The following is a 19,612-nucleotide window of genomic DNA, read 5'->3' on the forward strand; positions in this document are numbered from 1 at the left end:
TCAAAATAAAAATATTATTTCCTTTGAAGTATGGAAAATTTCTCCCTTTGGGGTAAAAATTATATTAGAGATAGAGTTTCCTTTTTCTGACTCCCTCCCAAAACACCTAGAGTAAAATTTTAATTACAAACATTATGTTAACCCTTTAGTAATGACATACTTGCCCCTACTTTCTGAACTCTAGTCATCTACTGAAGGCTGCGGAACATAAGAGTCATGATTTTTATCTACCTATGTCCAAAGGTAACTTAACATGATAGAAATAATCAGCCAGCCAGAACTCCTCTTTGTCAAAAGGTATCCTATTTAGGATCTCCAGGCAATTCAAATATAATTCATAATATTTCTATTCAACAATTTCATCCTGCTTTCTTATATATCATCTTGTTTATCTTCATAATACCCATCCTATGATACTCCCTAGAAAATGCTACTCCAGTACTCTCAGGGAGAGAGATTAATATGCCGAAATCCCACATAATTTTTCAGTGTAACCTGCGAATGTTCTCCAGCTCACCCGCCCTGGATCATCCTACTAGGTTATGTGGACAACACATGACTTGTTTCTATTTCTACTTTTTAGCTCAGATGAACATATGGAGGAATAAATATATGCTTTTACCCTTTCCTATGTGTCTCCTGGTGTTTTCTATTGTTGAGTTTCTGTTTACATTAGAAAGAAGCCCAAGACAGAATCTGTTCCTGTTATTTGAAGGGTCTGTGAATCCATCTATGAGCACACTTCTCGAGGAAGCCTGGAACGTCTCCCCAACTCGGTTGTTCAGTTCATAGTAGGCCACTGAGCACCAGTGCTGTGGCTCCTCGTAGCACACTGGCCGGAAGTCTGAAAGAAAGTGAAGCAGCACATCACTACTGTCAGGCCTGGGCTTCCTTCCCACCTCATGATTCTGTCAGGAAACTTAGATTGATGTTAGGAACTAGAAAACTGTCTGCAAGACCAGGTATGCTGCTTTGCAATCTTTTCAACCCGGTCACTTTAACAGATGCTTTTGTGATTAGCTCATATGCTTAATGTCCCTGTGGCACAGAGACCAGGGTCCTTGTAGATGTTTTGAGGGGCCAGGAAAACAACCTGAATGGATTCATGTGATCTTCATCACCCCTAAAGGAAACACAGCTAAAAGGAAGTTGGCAGGTGGCCTCATCTTTATATAGGAAAGACAGCTATTGCTATTATTGTTCCAAAGTGGATCTCTAAAGCAGAGAATATTTAACAAACTAAAATGAAAAATAATAGTTTAGATATGATGAAAACTAAATCAAAATAACCAGGGAGAACTATTAGTTACTTAAAGAAAAAAAACAACTTCCATATAAAACTCACATCCCCTTTCATGTATATAAGGAATACCAAGTTATTTATGGTGTTGAAGTATTTTAAAGAAAGCTATTTATTTCATCAGGAAATCCTTGAATGTTATATTTTCACCCCAAAATTTTCAGTTTTAAGTTGCCAGTAGCCAACCAGAGCTCAGAGCTCTTTCTTCTTCTGCCATCAGGTCTCTTTCTTATCTTTGAATATTCTAGTCATTCTTACATCTAATGTGTGTTCCTATATGCGTTAAAATGTAAATTTATGAAACAAATAAATCAGTGGGTTATTATTTGATTTCACAAATCACCTTCACTTATAAAGTAATTCACTCTGAGATAAATTACATAGTAAACCCCTTTATAGCTTCCCTGCTCAGTATGGCTCCTGGAACTGCAGCCCCACATTGCCTGGGAACTTGTTAGGAATGCAGGTTCTTGGAGTCCAACCCAGGTCTAGAGAAATCAAAATCTGCATTTACACAGGTTTACCCTGTGGTCAAACATTAAAGCTGAGCAACATTTATCTAGCCTTTATAAGACATAAATAAAATTTGGTAAAAAACCTAATCACATATATGTCTAAGATCACCTCTTTAGGAAAGATATCACTACAATCCTACAGCAAAAAACATAAATGGCACAAAATCACTTACTTCTTAAATACCCAATTCCATACTCAACATCAATAATAAAACTACTAAATGTTAGGTTAAAATTTAAAAATTTAATTAAAGAATATATAATAAAATAACAACTTACCCTATTAAGCAGTATGATAAACAAAGCACGCACTTTATGGTATTGAGGTATGCCAGGGCTGAAATGCAAAGCCATGCTACCTACCCCTTAAAGCTCATGTGAAACTACAGGCCAGCACACTTTGTTTTGTTTTTTGATATGTTTTGCTTGGGGAAAATAGGAAATACTCTTGAAAATAGCTACATTTAGCTGTTCATCTGCAAATTTACCTCCATTAGGCATTGACAGCACTAAATGACTATCAGCTGTGGCATCTAGAGGTCGGCCATTCTGGGTCCCTGCGGCTTCTGTGGCATGATAAGGCGGGGGTGGTGTGTCAACTAAAAGAAAGCAGCAAAACAAAGGAATGTCAACTGATAAAATTACACAAAGACAGCTGATCCAACCTTATTTGCCATTAAATTCCTGGGCTTGGTGGAGAGCAGTTATTGCTAAAGAAAGACCAGTAACTTAACAAGACAATTCTAAGTGACATGGTAAGTGTTCAACAAAAGAAATTGGTTGTCCTGAGATCTGCACTAAAGGGTTGATTAGTTTTCCCTCTGACTTATGAGTTAATCATTGAGTTCAAATGACTTCATGATAAGCTTTTCGAATCTGGGGCTATTCTAGCTCTTCTCAAAGGCAGAATAGTCTGTTATCTGGCTCTGAAAAGAGAGAAAAGTCAAACCTTCTTTGAAGGGGGCTCAGTTTTCAGTTCCTATATTGTCATGGGTTATACAATGACCACAGTGATGCTCTGTGTCAGCTGACAGAGAAGATGAAAACTGATTGTACACCTTGAGTATAAGGCACACTTACAAGGGTTCTTCTCCCCAAATATTAGTTCTATGACTGGACAGTGATCATGGCTAGACAAAAGGTGTACTCCATAGATAATAGCATAGCAGGAATGAATTCATAAGACAATAAAAACTCCCAAGGCAGAAGAAAACTTCTGTAGTGATGACCTCTCAAAACAATACATTCCTTCTGTATACATTCCTGGTGTCAGTCAGAATAGTCTTGTTACATTAGTGGTGGAGTTTGATGCATAAAAGGTTGGGTCAGTCTGCCTGTGTTGAACTGAATTTCCCATTCAAGCAGTTCTCACACTTAGGTATGCATAAAAATCACCAGTGGAATTCGTTAAAAATGTAGACTTCTGATTATACCCTCAGAAATTCTGAGGTGATAGATCAGAGGTTGAAATTAGCATGATTGTTTTAATAAAAGTCTATGGATCCCCTGCAAAAGCATGGATAAGGCATTTCCTTGTGAGAACTTGAACTACAACCTTGGCAAAAAAGTTAAGCAACATGGGCCCTTTTGCAGGTCATTGAGTAAATCTACTTATAAAGTTAAGAATTGAAAATAGAGTTCCCACAGGATTCGGGAGTTCCTCTTCTAGGTATCTACGCAAAGAAATTGAAAGCAAGGACTCAAACAGATACTTGCAACTCAGCGTTCAAAGCAGCATTATTCACAATAACCCAAAGGTGAAAACAGCCCAAACATCCAACAACCAATAAATAAAACCTAATGTGGTATATCCAAAGAGTGAAATATTGTTCAGTCACCAAAAATGAAGTATAGACACAAGCAACAACATGGATGAACTGTAAAACACTATGCTAAGCAAAATTAGACACAAAAGGACAAGTGGACAAATGCATGATTCCACTTCTATGAGAGGTGTACCTAATATGGGTAAAACCACAGAGATAGAAAGTAGATTATAGGGACTGAAGAAAGAGGGAAAGTGAGAGTTATTGCTTACAAGTTACAGGGTTTCAGTTTGGGGTGATGACAAAATTTTAGAAATAATGGTGATGGTTGTACAACATCGTCAGTGTACTTAATGTCACTGGGTTGTACGCTCAAAACAGGTTAAAGTGGCAGTTTTCACATGATATATATTTTACCACACTTTAAAATTATATAGTATATTAAAACCATTGAATTACATACTTTCAATAGGTGAACTGTGTGGTACATGAATTATATCTTAATAAAACTTAATAATTCAAGGGGCTCAACCAGTGTATCTCAAATGTTCCTTTTAGTCTTATTTATCTATGAACATGTTATTTGAGTTGGCAGTTTGCTGTTAATCATTCAGAAAAGAATTATTTTCTTTTAATTTTAAAAAGACTATTTCTTCTATGAGAAATTAATCATTTTCTGGAAAGAGGTTGAGGTCCTTCCTTTGTGGGTGGGAAGAGGAAAAAGAACATCAACCTGTTAGTCTAACCAGTTGCAGGAATATGGTCAGTACAGAAAATCTGTATAGCACATATGTGTTTCATGTAAACACGCATTTTGTGACATAACTATCCTCTGTCCTTTAACCAAGTTTTTGTCTTTAAACGACTTTTTTTTCTGCTGTGTCCTTGTCTCAGTGAATTGAGCTACCTGTAAGACTCCAACTACCTTCCTTCACTCTCAAGGAATGACACCCAAGTTTCCTTCCAGCATCACAGCCTTCATCCCAACATCAAGTTCTATTGATTTGACCTCACATTCACTTACTTTCCCCCTCTTCTTCAGTTCAAGTCCTCAAGCATGCCTGGACTGCTACAGCCTTCATCACACTGTTACTTATCCACATGACCATTCTCAATAGCCATTGGCTATTAAAAGTCAGGACCACTGTGATAATCATCATCACACTTCTAGCCTCAGCACAGGGCCTGGCACTTAGCAGGTGTCAGTACTCAGTCAGTACTTACCGACACAGTAAAATCTACATCTACAGCTCTGAGCTATAGTTTCAAGTGGGAGGCCTGGGAGGTAATTCATTCACTCAATAATCAACTAATGAACAAATACTGTGTTTCAGTCTCTGTGCTAGAAATGCAAATGAGAACCACTGACAGCTGAATGGAGGAAACAACAGACAGAAACTATATACTTAGTGTGGTAAGTAAAAGTAGATATCTATATGAAATAGTAGATGTATTGCTGATGGTACAAAAGGAAGAACTGAATAACCAGGAAGGGAAGGGGGCAACTTCTCTATCTTCCCACATGTTTAAGTTCTTTGCAGACAGAGACAATTTTCATTAATCTTTTAATTAATCTTTTAATAGAGGGCTTCTTTCAGTACTCTACGGCAATATTTTCATATAGTAAGAGTTCAATAGATAGCTGTTAAATAAGTGGATATATGAATAAATGGATCAGGAAGAGCATAATATCAGGCACCGAATACACTTACACATACCTTAGGAACTTGTTAGCTCAGGATATTACTTATCGCACACTTATCTTCTGCCTATTAGTCCTTTCTTCACAACCTTACACTCACTTTATAGGTGTGGTAGCATATTTAACTATGAAAATGGACTCCCTTTCCCAGAGGGGTATGCACATCCTCTCCCCTTCCATATGCTTTTCAATTCAGTAAATATTTACTGACCAGCTCTGTCTTCAAGATGATGTGCAGGCTTCACAAAGCACAAAGGAAGCATGCACTGGCTAGAACTGGAACCTCACTCTGCCCCTCTGGGTCATGTATACATCTTTTGCAAGCAGAAGTCCCTTTGATTACTGTATAAGAGGCTGAGGAAAGGCCTAGCTTGCCCTCAGGCGAAACCTTCCTGCATGAGTTAAAGTAGTATTTACAATCTTATTCTACTGCCTTCACAAAAAAATCCCTGGAAACTGCCAAGGCTGCCATTCCAATCCACTTCATTTCTGAGCACTTTCAAAGGATTAGAACCAGAAACCAGATAAAAGACATGTCGTAGCTCAGTGCTAAACTGCTCCAAAATGGGTCTAGTCTGGATCATCTCAGAGGGTGGACAGAGTCCAGTGGCCCACAGGAGGTTGCCATGTAAACCATAAAGCACTACATGAACATTAGTTACAGTGATTATAATTCTGGTACTCCTGTAATAAATAATTGTGTTGGTTCATACTCCCAGTGGGCTGCAGTTTTACTGACCTGAGTGCTGATAGCGAATGTCGGGCTCAGGGCTCCCCCGGGATTGAGGGTAGCTGGGCAGGCACGGGGACTGCGAGAATGGCCCAGGCGAGGGAGGGAATGCAGAGCAGGGAAGCTGCTGGAAGGAGTCCGGGTAGGTGGCATTATGAGGCATGAGCGGCTCGCTGTGGAGGGAGGCGCTGCGGAACTTGGCTAGGAGGCTGAGCTGGGGGTTATATTCGCTGTGTCTTGGCACGAGTACAGGAGGCAGCACTAGGATGAGAAAGGACCCAGCGGGTTAGAATCGAACATTGGCTCATCAGCACAAAATAGAGTGGACACTTGCTGGTTTTGTCTGCTCAGTTTTTGACAATAACATTATTTCTCTTATGAGAACCACCCCTCTACTTTTCTCTGTGCTTACTATGAAATCATCGATGAAGGTTCCATCTCTTCCCCAAAAGTGAGCTTATAAAGCAGAATAGACCAGCGGTCTCTCTCTTTGCAGCCTGAATCTTAAGCAGAATGTCACAATTAACAGAATGTTTGGAGGAAAATCAACTCAATACTCTAAGAGACTCTCTTCATTCCTACCACAGAAATTAGCAAAGCTGCCTTAATGCCTACCCTCTGGAGACATAACTGTTCACATCTTCCTTTCATTTTGCCAATAAAGTGTTTTTTTTAAGGCAAAATCAGTTTTATTGCTCGCTATGAAACCCCAAGTGAATCCCAAAATAGTTTCACTTCAGAGACCATGTTGAATTATTTAAATAACCAGCCTAAATTTAAGACTCAGGCGTGCCGTAAAGTAAAAACATTCCACTTGTCTTTACCAGAAAGATTTAAGGGCAATAAGATGTTAAGTAAAACATAAATATGAGTAACAATTAAAGTTAATAAGTAAAAGACAAGCAGCAATGAGAAAACTTAGAAATAAAGTCTGTTTATTTTATTTTATGTTGATCCTTTTGGATTCCATACTTAAAAAAGAGTGTGTATTCCTGATCTTGACACTATATAAAAATTTAGGAATGGATGCACTTCTCAAGGCCAGGCACTGTCCAGGCATTTCTAGCTCCTAATCAACTCCTTACGTGTCACAGTGCCTGGCAGGAAAAAGGTACTCAATAAAGATTGATGAGGTGTGACATGTTACTAAATGGACTACCTTTCTAGACTAAGTTCCAGAGAGAGAAGCAGAGAAAACAAGAGAAAGAAGTGATGGAAGAAATAGCACAAGAAGTTAGGGCCTCCCTGGTGGCACAAGGGGTTAAGACACAACCTATAGAGCTATCTGCAGCCACTGAAGCAAGAGTTGATCCCTGGTTTGCCCGCTTGCTCCCCGCAGCAGAGTATTTCAGTCAGTCTGCCTGTTCTGTTCCCCACTCTGTCTCTGGTGAATCCTCTCACCACCCCCCACACACCTCTGGCCTGTTCCCCAGTTCTCGTATGCATAAATAAATAAATCTTTTTTAAAAAAGAAATAGTACAAGAAAATTTCCCAGAGTTATAGAAGAATCTATGATATCAGACTGAAAAGAGCCAAAAAGCACAGCCCATTGAGTGAAAAAAGAACCATACCTAGTCATATCCCCTTGCATTTTAAATATCCATGAACAAAATGTATATTCTAACAGAGCCCAGAAGATGACCCACAAAAAAATGGACATGGAACTCACTTCCATCTTCCCAATTTGCCTTCCAAAGCTGGACACTAAAGGGCAAAGGACCAATGTTCTTCTACGGGATAACAGTTCTTACACCCAAATCCCACAATGGAAACCAATAGAACAATAAAAAATAACATAAATCATAAACCAAAATATAGATATCAAGGAATGAGAAGAGGAAGAAAGAAGGTAATACATAAATTAGCTAAATCCTCACCTTTTATGTTAGAGTGTCAGTGAAATAATCTAAAGGCAATAAACTTGGAGACAATGTGTAAGCATACTGTTGAGAGTTACTTCCATAATTTTTAGTAATAATGGAAGAAACTAGCAAAAGAACTAAGCAAGAATGATTAAAAGCAGTTGTTTTAAGTATTGGCAAATTTTCAGAGAAAAAGAAATCCTACACACTTGGTGGAAATGTAGATTGGATCATCCCCTATGGAAAAACAGTATGGTGGTTTCTCAAAATAATAAATAGATTTATTATAGGCTCTAGCAATCTCACTACTTGTTTATTTATCAAAATGCAAAAACACTAATTTGAAGTTCAATGCAACACTCCTTTGTTCATAGCAACACTATTTACCAATGGCCAACTTATGGAAACAACCTAAGTGCACAACAGACAAGTGGACAGAAAAGAGATATGGTATATATACGCAAGGAATATATAGTGAAATAATAAAAAGAAAGAACTTTTGCCATTTGTGACAACATGGATGCAACTGGAGGAAATTGTGCTAAGTGAAAAAAGTCAAAAGTAGAAAGACAAATACTAGATAAATTCATTCATGTGAAATAAAAAAAAACAAAACACAAAGGAACAGGCCAAACTAAGCCAAAACATGACTGCATAACTGAGGCAGAGCGGGAGGGTGGAGATAAGGAACAAAAAGGAGGAGGGCCAGTGGACTACCTTGGAGGATTATGGGTGCTTTGGGGGTGAGTGTGAAGGGGTAACACACATCAGATGAGGTATGAACCTATTCCCCTAAATCATATAGGGCTGTCAAACAATAAAAATAAAAATACCTCAATAAAAATGTTACAGAAAGATTTTTTAAAAGCAGTTGTTTCTAGAGATGAGGGGTGATTCTTGTCTTTAATCACAATGTTGATTTGTTACTACGTGTAAGTATTGATAAAAATTTTCATAAAATGTATCTTTTGGAATAAACAGATAATAATGCAGTACCTTAACAATAAATTCAATCATAAAGTCTATCATTTAACTTCCATATTTCTTTCTTTCTTAACAAGCAATAATTTTCAGTTCTACAGGTATAAAATCAACTCAAACAGATAAATAAAAAACTTTCAACTAAACCACTACATATGAGGGCAGCAGAGAAACAAGTAATTTCTTGCCTTGGTAAGAGCCAATATTTGTATTTGTATCTACTGCCCTATGTCACTACAGAACAAATACTCAACAGAACTATGCAAAAATGAATGGATGATAAGCCATTACATTTCCTTTCATGTATCTATAAATATGCAAGAATAAAAAAATGACTTGCCTCATGAATAGTCTGAAAGCCAGGGACCACGATAATAAATGGCATGAGGCTTTTCAAAGATGTTTCTTCATCACAATATTAACAATGTTCAAGTAAACACTCATATTTCTTCTTTGGATAAAGAAGAATTTGAATAATCTCTGTAATTTTTGTTTTAATGTAATGTATCTACAGCTAATACCTCACATTGATAAACATTATACCTGAAACCCTTCTGAATGTGGAGACTTCTATTTCTTCATAGCCTGCAGATCTGGAGCACCCAGAGAAAAGAAAGAATGTATTTTCTTTACCGATGCATATATCTTGATAATATATTTTTCCCATGTGGGTCAAACCGAAGGTTGTGAATATTTTTTTGCAGAGAAAACCGATGGTATCACCCTGGTTGTTATTTGGCCTGACTGGCTCAGTTACCTTAGATTTGCACTGATCATATTTTTAAGTACTTCTACTAAAAACATAGCTGTCTTACTCCATTTGAAGTGCTATAACAGAATACCATAGTCTGGGTGGCTTATAAACAATAGAAATTTATTTCTCACAGTTCTGGAGGCTGGGAAAACTGAGATCATTATGAAGCATGGCTGGATTCTGGAAAGGGCCCTCTTCCTGGTTGCAGACAGCCACTTTCTCAGAGTTCTCACAAAATGGGAAGGGGTTGGCGACCTCTCTACGGCTTCTTTTATAATGGTACGAATCTCATTCATGAGGGTTGTCCTCAGAATCTAATCACCACCCAAAGTCCCCACTTCCTGATACCATCATCTTGGGCATAAAATTTCAATATAGGAATGGGGGCTATGGGCACAATTATTCACTCTATAGCAATAGCTATTCTTAATTACTAAGTTCTACTTCTCCATCTCAGCTGCTCCTTACCAATACGATGTAAAGAAGAAATTACACTTCTGAAATAACCTCTTGTCAACTGTATGGAGTAAAATTATGATGTCTCCTGAAAACATTTTCTGAACTTCTACTAGGCCTGCGCCTTGTCTGAGAACTGGTGAAACTTCACGACTATTGGGTATGACACCATGAAGATCCAAGTATTAAAAATGAGAATTAATGTTTAGAAACCTTCATAGCAACTTGTCAGGTTAATTTTATATCTATTGAAATGCATAATTAAAAAGTTAGGCTTGTTTTCTGTAATTTTTTTTTAAATTTCATTTGCTTAGTAATCAATTTGTATTGTGTAAAAATACCAATTTTTGACAGATTAGAAACTTAAAAAATAAAAACTGTCCTTTACTGCACATAGTTTGAAAAGGAATGAAATCAATTATTTAAGTGGATATGTGAATGATAAGAAAATCAGAACGTATTCTTCATGTTCCTAAAGTGGAAAATCAAAACTAAGAGATTTCAAAGGCAAAACTGAAACTTTGTAATAGAGACCAAACAAACTTAACATCAGCATTTCCATTGTTCTCAAAATATTTACTTTAAACATGGCCAGAAAACTAAATAAAAAATCTGCATTTTCTATTAAAAAATCAGTTAGGGGGCCTGGCGCAAGGGGTTAAGATGCAACCAATAAAGCTAGCCACAGCCACTACAGCATGAGTTCGATCCCCAACCAGGGAGCTCCCACACGGCACAGCAGACCTCTCCTGACTTGCCTGCTGCTCCCCTCAGCAATCAATCTGCCTGTTCTGCTCCTTACTCTGTCTCTGGTAAATCCTCTCACCCCCCTCATCTCTGGCCTGTACCTCAGTTCTTGTATGTATAAATAAATAAATCTTTTAAAAAATCAATTAGGAATTTAAAAAATACTGTGAAGTTTAAGTACTTTAAATTTAATACAATTTTTACGCATCTTCCATTTCTAAAACACAAATCTAAAATGAGATAAGATCTATCTGTTGTATGTAAAAGTATTCACACCACCACTTCTAGAAGAAGCTTACAGAATATGAAAACAACTAAAATAGCAAAAATCCTTTAAAATTAGGTCTTCCAGTATTTAAGAGGAAAACCAGATGCATTTTACAAGATATTTCTTATAAAATACATTTTACAAATCCATTAGGTAAAGAGAAAGTATTTCTTTTTTCCCTTTTTTCATGTGTTATTCAAGATTCATCTAAGTATAGAGAGAAAGGATTTCTTAATGAAATTCTTTGGGATTTCATTGGGTTTATTTTGAATACTTAGTGTAGCTCAAATCTTTGAAAGAAAAGTTTCTGTCATAAGCTCAGACATTAACTATTTTTATTGTAAGTTTGCAAAGAGAGACCACAAAGAAGCAGGAAATAAGGAAGAAAACAAAGATGTATACGTTCTAGGGACAACAGCTCAGAATTGCCAAGAGTAGGGAGAAATACCAGATGTCTCCAAAAATGGAGTGAAATATGTGCACACACACCCAGGTGTATAAAGAGTTTTAGAACAATACATTCTTATATTTAAAACCATATTTAAAAACAACTGCCATCTCCCCCAACTCCCATGGTTTTCGGAACAGGATTTCTTTTTTTTTTTTTTTTTTAATTTTCTAGAGGCATGTCTTATTTATTTATTTGTTTGGTTGGTTGGTTGGTTTATACAAGCACTGGGTACAGTCAGAAGCGCAGGAGGGTGACAGAATTCACCAGAGCCAGAGCGGGGAGCAGAGCAGGCAGAAGGACCGAAGTACACTGCTGAGGGGAGCAGCGGGCGGCAGGAGAGGTCTGCGCGCCATGTGGGACCCTCCTCTGGTGGCCGGGGAGCAGCCGGGGATCGAACCGGCACCGCAGTGGCCGCGGGCAGCTTCGCAACCCAGCGCTCAACCGCTGCGCCACCGGGGAGGCCCGGGAACAGGATTTCTGGCCCAAAGGATTTCTAGCAACTCTTTCACTATTTTTGGACTCAGGTATGAGATACCTTTACTTATCTGAGTTTGAGGAAATTGGCAGCCAAAAACCTTTTGTTGAGTTCAGAAGGAGTTGAATTGAAGGAGAAGGGGTTTTTTTTTTTTTTGTTTTGTTTTGAGCAGTTAATCATATCAAAGCATATTAAGACCTTCAATGGACACAATAACTAGAAAACAATGATGATAATTCCAAAATACATCAAAAGAAAATTGTGTTTTTCAAGATCACGTAAAGCTCACATGTATACTGAAATGAAATTATCTTCTTTCTAGATTTTTCTGACCACACAATTTTGGATTAGTTTCTCAAAATGGAACCTCCCTCTCTTCTGTCTCACATTAGTAATATGGAGCCTGGTCCTGCCCCATCACCCTTCATCAACTGGGACACACTCCCTTAATTTTTCAAATGGCAATGGCATGAAGAAAGCTTACCTGGAGTCTCAACCCGGCGGTAATGATAGGGGTTGATGCACACCTCTTTCTGCTTGGAACCGAACGGGAATTCACAGCACTCAAGTGGCTTCAGCTCGTGGTGAGACTGGAGATCTGGCCAACGCCACACGCGGCAATAAATAACATGGGGCAAGCCTTTGCGGTGGGACACCTGCAGGCGCCCATCCAGCGAGCGGGGAATTGTGACACATTTGCTGGGCTGCCCCGGACAGCTGAGGGCCCTCTCCAGCTCATCCATGGCGCCTTTCTTCTTCTTTAATTTCTTTACTAAAGAGTCCACTGCCTTCTCGGCCCACTTTTCTTCTTCATCTCCTTGCTTCCAGCCTAGCAGTCTCTTCACTGCTGGGCTGGTGAAGGAGAAGAGAGAGCTGATGGGGGTGCTGGAGTGCATAAGTGGTGGACTGCAGGCGTCCTAGGCAAACAGGAACTGGACAGAGAGTGAGGCTTCACTGCCTTCAGGGTCTGATGGAAGTAGGTGGCAAGTACAAATTCTCCAGAAATGTCCTAAGTTTCCCGTTTATTCTGGAAGTGACTGTGCGCGATTCAATTTCGGAAGTGCGCTGACTTTCTCCTAAGTCTTGGAATGGGCTAGTCAATTCTGAAACACAAGACAAGACTTTAATTCACTTAGCAAGGTTCATTTTCCAAAAAGGTTAACATTGGACATGAGGCTAACAGTCTTCAAATCTTTTAGACTTAAAAACGCTCAGTCATTTTTTATTTTTCCCTCTCCCTTAATCCTTAAGTCTTGGTTACCAACACTCCCTAAATCTTGGTAATTATGCCTTGAATGTATCTTTCAAATTTTGAAACTTTCTATTTCCGTCAATATCGGAGGCCTAGCTCACCTCGCCGCTCACCTAGATTACTACAACCATCTCTGGAGTAGCTTCTCCCTTCCATTCCTATCCCATTTACTCTCAAATACGGGCCTCCCCTGTGGCGCAGCGGTTGAGCGCTGGGTTGCAAAGCTGCCCATTTACTCTCAAATACAATTTTTAAGAAATTGTCTTCCTAGTTAAGAAATTATGGCAGCTTCCTGTGGATTCCTATCTATAAATGATATGTGAAATCAATTTATTGGAACCAAGTAGAAGCAACAGGATAGACTATGTTACAATACAGTTAACAAAGAAAGACTAAGCATTATTTCATTAAAACTTTTTATTTAGAGGTATGTGTTACGTGTGAGTATTTGTGTGTGTGTTTTTATCTGTATCTGTGTGCATGTATGTGTGCTGAAGATTATAATGCAAATAAAATATATTTGTTATTGTGGGTGAAAATTTAAAAGTTTGAAAAATATTATTCTAAATATTTCCTCAAACTGTCTAGCTGACGTATACCTTAAAAGCAATTTTCAGAGTCCACCATCCTTCTGCAATGTGGTATCACTGCCACATTCCAAAATTTTATAATAGTCTTTCACTGGTTTCAAAACTGTGAATTTACTGTTACAAGACACAACTCTTATCTCACTGCACAGAGGCTCTTGGCATTAAGGGAGGAAAGAAGAGAAAATACCAAAAATTAAAGTTTTAATAAAGCCAACTGGAAGGTAGCAGATACTCAAAATGTTATTCTGTATACTTGTATGTTTGATATATTTTTAATAGAAAGAGTAAATGTAAAGAAATTATTCAAATTTGGGATCTCACTAACAATAACACTTTAGGTTCTTGTCTATGTTAAAAGTTCCTATTTATCCAGGGGTACCAGTTCAACGTTCACAAAGATTATCCCATTCTCACTCCCATTATGTTTTAGCCAACAGTAGAACAAAGTTCCTTGTTTATCTCTAGCTGGACACCACATTGATATAAATAATATCCCCACTCCCCACCCAACTTTGTTCAGTGGTATCAGTCTAGGTCAGAACAACTTCCCACTGTCAGATAATATGAACATCTCTAGACTATGTACTCTAACCTACCAAGATCTCCCCAAGACATCACAGCCCACACTCATTATAATAATTAAAATAGAGCTCTTTCCAGGGGTGTGGGTGGGTTATTTAAAAAAAAAAAAATGGTCACAAGAATAAGAGGAGGGGTTGTTAATATTGTTTGTAGGTAAGCCAAAGAAGAATGAAACAAAATGAACAATAAAGATGAATGCACAAGAAATATTTAGAAACAAAACATGATCTGATAATTTCTACAAAATATAACATGAGTTATGGAAGAGAGATGCAGCAGGTGATAGAGAAGGCTAAGTCGAAGCTCGATGAGATAGAGGATGGAGGGGGAAGGGACATACATGATAGGAAGGTAGGTCAAAAGCCCTCCAAGTTCTGATGGGTCTCCAAAATTGATTCTCAAAAGGCATGTTAACAAAACTGAAGGGTTGACAGTCTGTTATAAAGACATGACAAAGTGGAGTCACACCTTGTTGGACACACAGCATTCAGGCATTCACATATCCTTGCCCTCACAGAGCTTAGAGTTTTGTTTATTACTAAACAAGCAAATATTAGCAAATCATGAAGTATTCAGGAGAAAAAGATAGCACTGGGAGAGAGAAAAGTAAGAGTAAGGGAGTTACCTAGACCTACAGGGAAGATCTAACTGCAGAGGTAAGGGAAACTAAGAATTTAAGAAGTGCCAGTCTCTCCAAAAACTGTGGAAATGTGATTCCAGGTGAAAGTTCTGTGAGGGTGGCATAGACAGTGGGGAGAATTTGGTACGTTTGGGTAAGAAAGGAGGGATGACCAAGGAAGTGAGCAGGTGTGATGGGAGGGCTGGGTTTTAGGCAGGTCTTACTTGACCGTGAAGGTAATATATGGAAAACGGAATTCTGAAATGGTAATACAGAGTATTTGTTTCTTAAAGAAAGAGATCATTAACTCTGTTGTTTTTTGGTCTGTTAAATATAATAGCTTAAAGGAAGGTGCAGGAGATAAACACAGAACACAAAAAGGATGTGCAAAAAAAACTGATATTAGCTCCTTTTGGAAAGGGAACATTGGTGAGAGATGAATAGAAGACATGTTATTTCTGTGCTTTTTGCATTTTCTATTAACTGAAGAAGACCTTCAGGGTCAGACAGATCACAAGAGAAAACTGAAAAGTGGGAATTACTTTTCCCACTGCCTTTTTTTTTTTCTAAAAGCACTGATTCTACTTCATAGATGAATTTCTTTCTGTACATTTAACAAAGACTGACTATTCCCCCACTCTTCCTCAAAATATTCTGAAACAGTATAAGATTACTCTCTTGGTTCAATTCTTGTTAATATTGCAGGAAGGAAAACTGAATTTCCCATTATCCGTTCAGTTGTAGTGCATTATTAATTCTAAAATGTGTCTCACTCCCAAGTAAGTCATGGGTTCCCAATTGGACAGTAGGTAGTGAAAATCTTACAACCCATTCACTGGAAACACTTACTTTTCCTAAAACTTCAGTTAAATCATCAGAACTCAGCAGAGAGATAAGATAACAGAACCAAAGTAGACTCTGACTCATAGTAGAACCCAAAGAAGGTTTCAACAAAATAGACTATGTATTGCTGATAGTCAATACTTATCTTAGATCCAATTCTACCATGGTTTATTTGCAGTAGAGTGCTTTAACTGACATTTCATGTACACACCAATGTATATTACGTCACTGACAGTACAATTCTTTCTTTCTTCCCTGTTATATTTGTAACTCTTAATGTGTTTATAAAACATTCCACATTCTCAAGGAGAGTAAGAATCAAGGCCAACTATTTCACCACGAACGATTTATCAATTACAAATGGAAGAACCTTAGAAATCTATTTTTACTGAATTGTTTATACTGGTGAATAACTGTTGCTCTTAAAAAAAAAAAAAGTCAAACTTTCTGTACCTTAACAACCTCAAAAAGAATAAACCAGATCTTACAAAACACAAGGCATCTTAAAGATATTCTTACTCCAAGCAATCCTGACCCATGAAAATCTGGGTTTACCACAAATATAAATATTTGTCTTACAAAATGAATCATGATCAATATGAAAGTATGATTCAATTTACTAAATTCTGACTTAAATACAGCCTTTCTAGGAATATTATTTTACTCAGTAAATATTTACAAATATTTACAAGTGAAGTTCTTTATATTGCAGTTCCTAGAGTTAACTGCTAACCTTCAAAATTTTACTTCCCAAGGCATGTTAATTCTTTAATCAGAAACAATCTGGACCCTTTAATAGAATTCAGGGATCTCACTTTACATTTCTACTTCTATAATATAATTCTAACTTCAAAAATTCCCATCTTAACATCTAAATATTTTCATTGGGCACTAAAGAGGAATACATTGTTAGCAAACTGGAACAAATCAAATTTGTTTCGGGGGCACTATCTTATAAACTCTTTGCCCATAAAAACACCAAACATCCTTAAAACTTTAAGAATTTTGCAACGATTCCAGCTTTTCTGGTAAGCAATGCAGTATTACTTTACTAATGTAGTCAATCAACCACTTTTTAAAAATGTTCCCAGCATGTCCTTAAAAAAACAGATAAGCAGTATTATTCTCAATATCAGATGCTATGTATGTAGACCAGCTTAGCTCAAATTTAGAAAAGGGATATTTCTCTTGGTTTTGTAGGTAACTAGACTATTTCTTCCTTCTCATTGCTGTAAAGTTACCTCAAAGCAGGTTGGACTTTGTGTTTTAACCCGATGATAGCTTAGGAACAAGAGAAATGAGCTCTCCTCCAACATACACATTCATATTCATTCTCTCCCTTCCTCTCTCTCAGTACAGCTCTGCCGGAACATAGCAGAAAAGGAAAGTTAGCTAGTGATATAACGAGACACAGTGTATCACAGGCACACAACACAAAAGACAAAATCATTTTTCAAAAGTGTCCCTATTATTCATTCCAAACTTATCATACGTAATATATACGGGGCTTGCTCAAAAAATTTTAATTAATTTCCTTAACTCCAGCCTGTAATTATGATGAACACAAGCGACATTTTATGTTTCCTCCTTCTCCCCCCTGGGTCCTCTGAGAAATGTAAACCTACAGAAGAATAAATGGCCATTGGCTTGGTGTTTCTCAAAACATTTTAATTACCTTCCCTTGTGCTTAGGTGTACCACAAGGAGTAGAGTTTATTTCTAAAGAGCCCTTAAAAATATCTCCTCTGGGAAGCCATCCCGAAGAACTTCTCAAAATTTTTATCCATTCTTTGATTCAGTCAATAAACAGTTATTGAGTATTTAACATAGGCCCAGTTTGTGCTCGGTGCTAAAACTGTAATAGCTTCCCAGGTCCGAAGTCTTCATTACTTAAGGGGTTAAAAGAGGCTATAAGTCAAAACACAATGCCATTAAACTGCTTCAAAATATTTAGTCTTAAATGCAATCAAGGATATTTGGGGGGCTATTTTGGCTTTACTAAATGATTTATGGGGAGAGGGATGTTACTTTGTTTTATTATTATTATTTTAAACAAAGGTGGAAACAGTGATTTTATCACAAATAGTCCACAACCCCAGGTCAGACCAGAAGCCCTACATTTTCATCATTGTCCCAGGCCTGACAGGGCCCCAGTCTGTAGCTGGCACCCACAGGACAGCTTTCCTCTTCCCCTAGATTGTAGCTGGATGGATCTAGGATATGAACTAAGTTACACTAACTTGCTATATTTTTCTCCGGTGAAACCTTCTGAAAATGGAGATCTGCTGTAAGTGAGGACATTATACCAACTAGAACCCTAATGTTTCCCACTGTAAATTCATCTACTCTTTCCACTCTGTCTGGTATCTGCGCTCTGCTACTTTCCCACTGCGCAAACAAGAGCTTTCTTCTTTAGTCTTACATTCTGTATTCTTGCTGTTGAGAAAGGATTCCAGAAACCAAAAGCAAAACAGAACAAAAAACCGAATCTGTACTGGAATAAAAGTGAGCTCATCCATTGTAATGAGCTCTGTATATTTTCAGGCCAGAAAAACACACACCCTGAAGAATAACAGAATGCAAGACCATAATGGAAATACTTTTGTTAATAATGATGATAATTCTGTTGAAATACATGCAAAATGACATTATTTGGTGGCTAGGCATGATTGAATGATTAAACAGGAGGGCAATTTACCTCTTTTGGAGCCACCAGTCAGACATAAGTACATGCCTTACAAAGGTGATGGCTGATCACCCATTAGCCAGGAAGATACAAAGTCAGTTATTGTACAGAGCAAAATTCTTCCTATGTAGGGTTAATCACTGACTCTTGAAAACAAGTAGATTTTTATGTGCTAAAAAGTCATGAAACACAGCAAAAGCCAATAGGAGAAGCACTAGCATGCAGAAGCAAGTATAAAGAAATGATCAGGAAAGACACCTTCAATATTAAAAATAATGACAAAACTAACTGAACTAAGTTCTTACTATAAAGCCTAAAGTCTGGATTTACAAAAGGCCACATTTTGATAAAAGCAAGCAAACTTTCCATCAGTCTGCTTGTCTACATTTAATCAATCATCTGAGCCTTAAAATTGACGTTACTAACTGTCCATAAAAATTCCATTTCATTTAGAATGAAATGTGTCATACTGCATCAGGGACAACACAGCTGTTCTCTCAGTAAATTTAAAGTTTACTTAGCAGATAATTTCTCAGTGGTGCTTAACATTAAAATAATCAAGTATGAAACACAATTGAGTGAGTTCAGTAGTTGCACACTTGAGCAGCAAAGCAAAAAAAAAAAAAATAAGAAGTGCTTTTAAGCAAATAAAATATGAAGAAATTGCTCAACAAAATCAGAACTCAGGACAATTAAGTGTTCTCTTGTCTTCTAGAAATCCTGACACTTTATTTGGCTCAACAATTTTAGTTGTAAAATTAAAACAGAACTAAAAATTATTAACATGTCCTCATTTGACCTACTAAGTCAATAGACTTCCTGTCGAAAACCTAATTTTGTCTGAAATACCAAATGTTGATAAGAATGTGATTAACAAGAACTGGTAGGAATAGGTGGATCAAGCACTTTTAAAACAATGTCCTATCATCTTGTAAAGTTGAAATTTGTGTATCATAAGATCTCATAATTAAACAACTAGGTACATAGACTAGTTTTCAAACCTCAGGTAGAAATGATTCATGAAATCCATTTA

General features: G+C 37.4%; 1 protein-coding gene across 4 annotated transcripts in view; it reads right to left on the minus strand.

Moving 5' to 3' along the window:
• SMAD9 (SMAD family member 9) overlaps positions 1 to 19,612 on the minus strand; it is a 58,569-nt gene that overhangs the window by 12,776 nt on the left and 26,181 nt on the right. For 3 of the 4 annotated variants that reach the window (XM_037527190.2, XM_037527189.2, XM_037527188.2), the window contains 4 exons: positions 12,493 to 13,111; positions 6,023 to 6,274; positions 2,304 to 2,414; positions 623 to 844 (listed from right to left, as the gene is read on the minus strand). In XM_037527190.2, coding sequence (XP_037383087.1) covers positions 623 to 844; positions 2,304 to 2,414; positions 6,023 to 6,274; positions 12,493 to 12,904 — 997 coding nt within the window. In that variant the 5' untranslated portion in view covers positions 12,905 to 13,111. The remainder of the gene's footprint in view (positions 1 to 622; positions 845 to 2,303; positions 2,415 to 6,022; positions 6,275 to 12,492; positions 13,112 to 19,612) is intronic. The other variant, XM_037527191.2, reaches the window with a different exon arrangement.

This window comes from Talpa occidentalis, unplaced genomic scaffold (genome assembly GCF_014898055.3).
Source record: "Talpa occidentalis isolate TD23 unplaced genomic scaffold, MPIMG_talOcc4v2.1 talOcc4.5, whole genome shotgun sequence".
Lineage (NCBI taxonomy): Eukaryota > Metazoa > Chordata > Mammalia > Eulipotyphla > Talpidae > Talpa > Talpa occidentalis.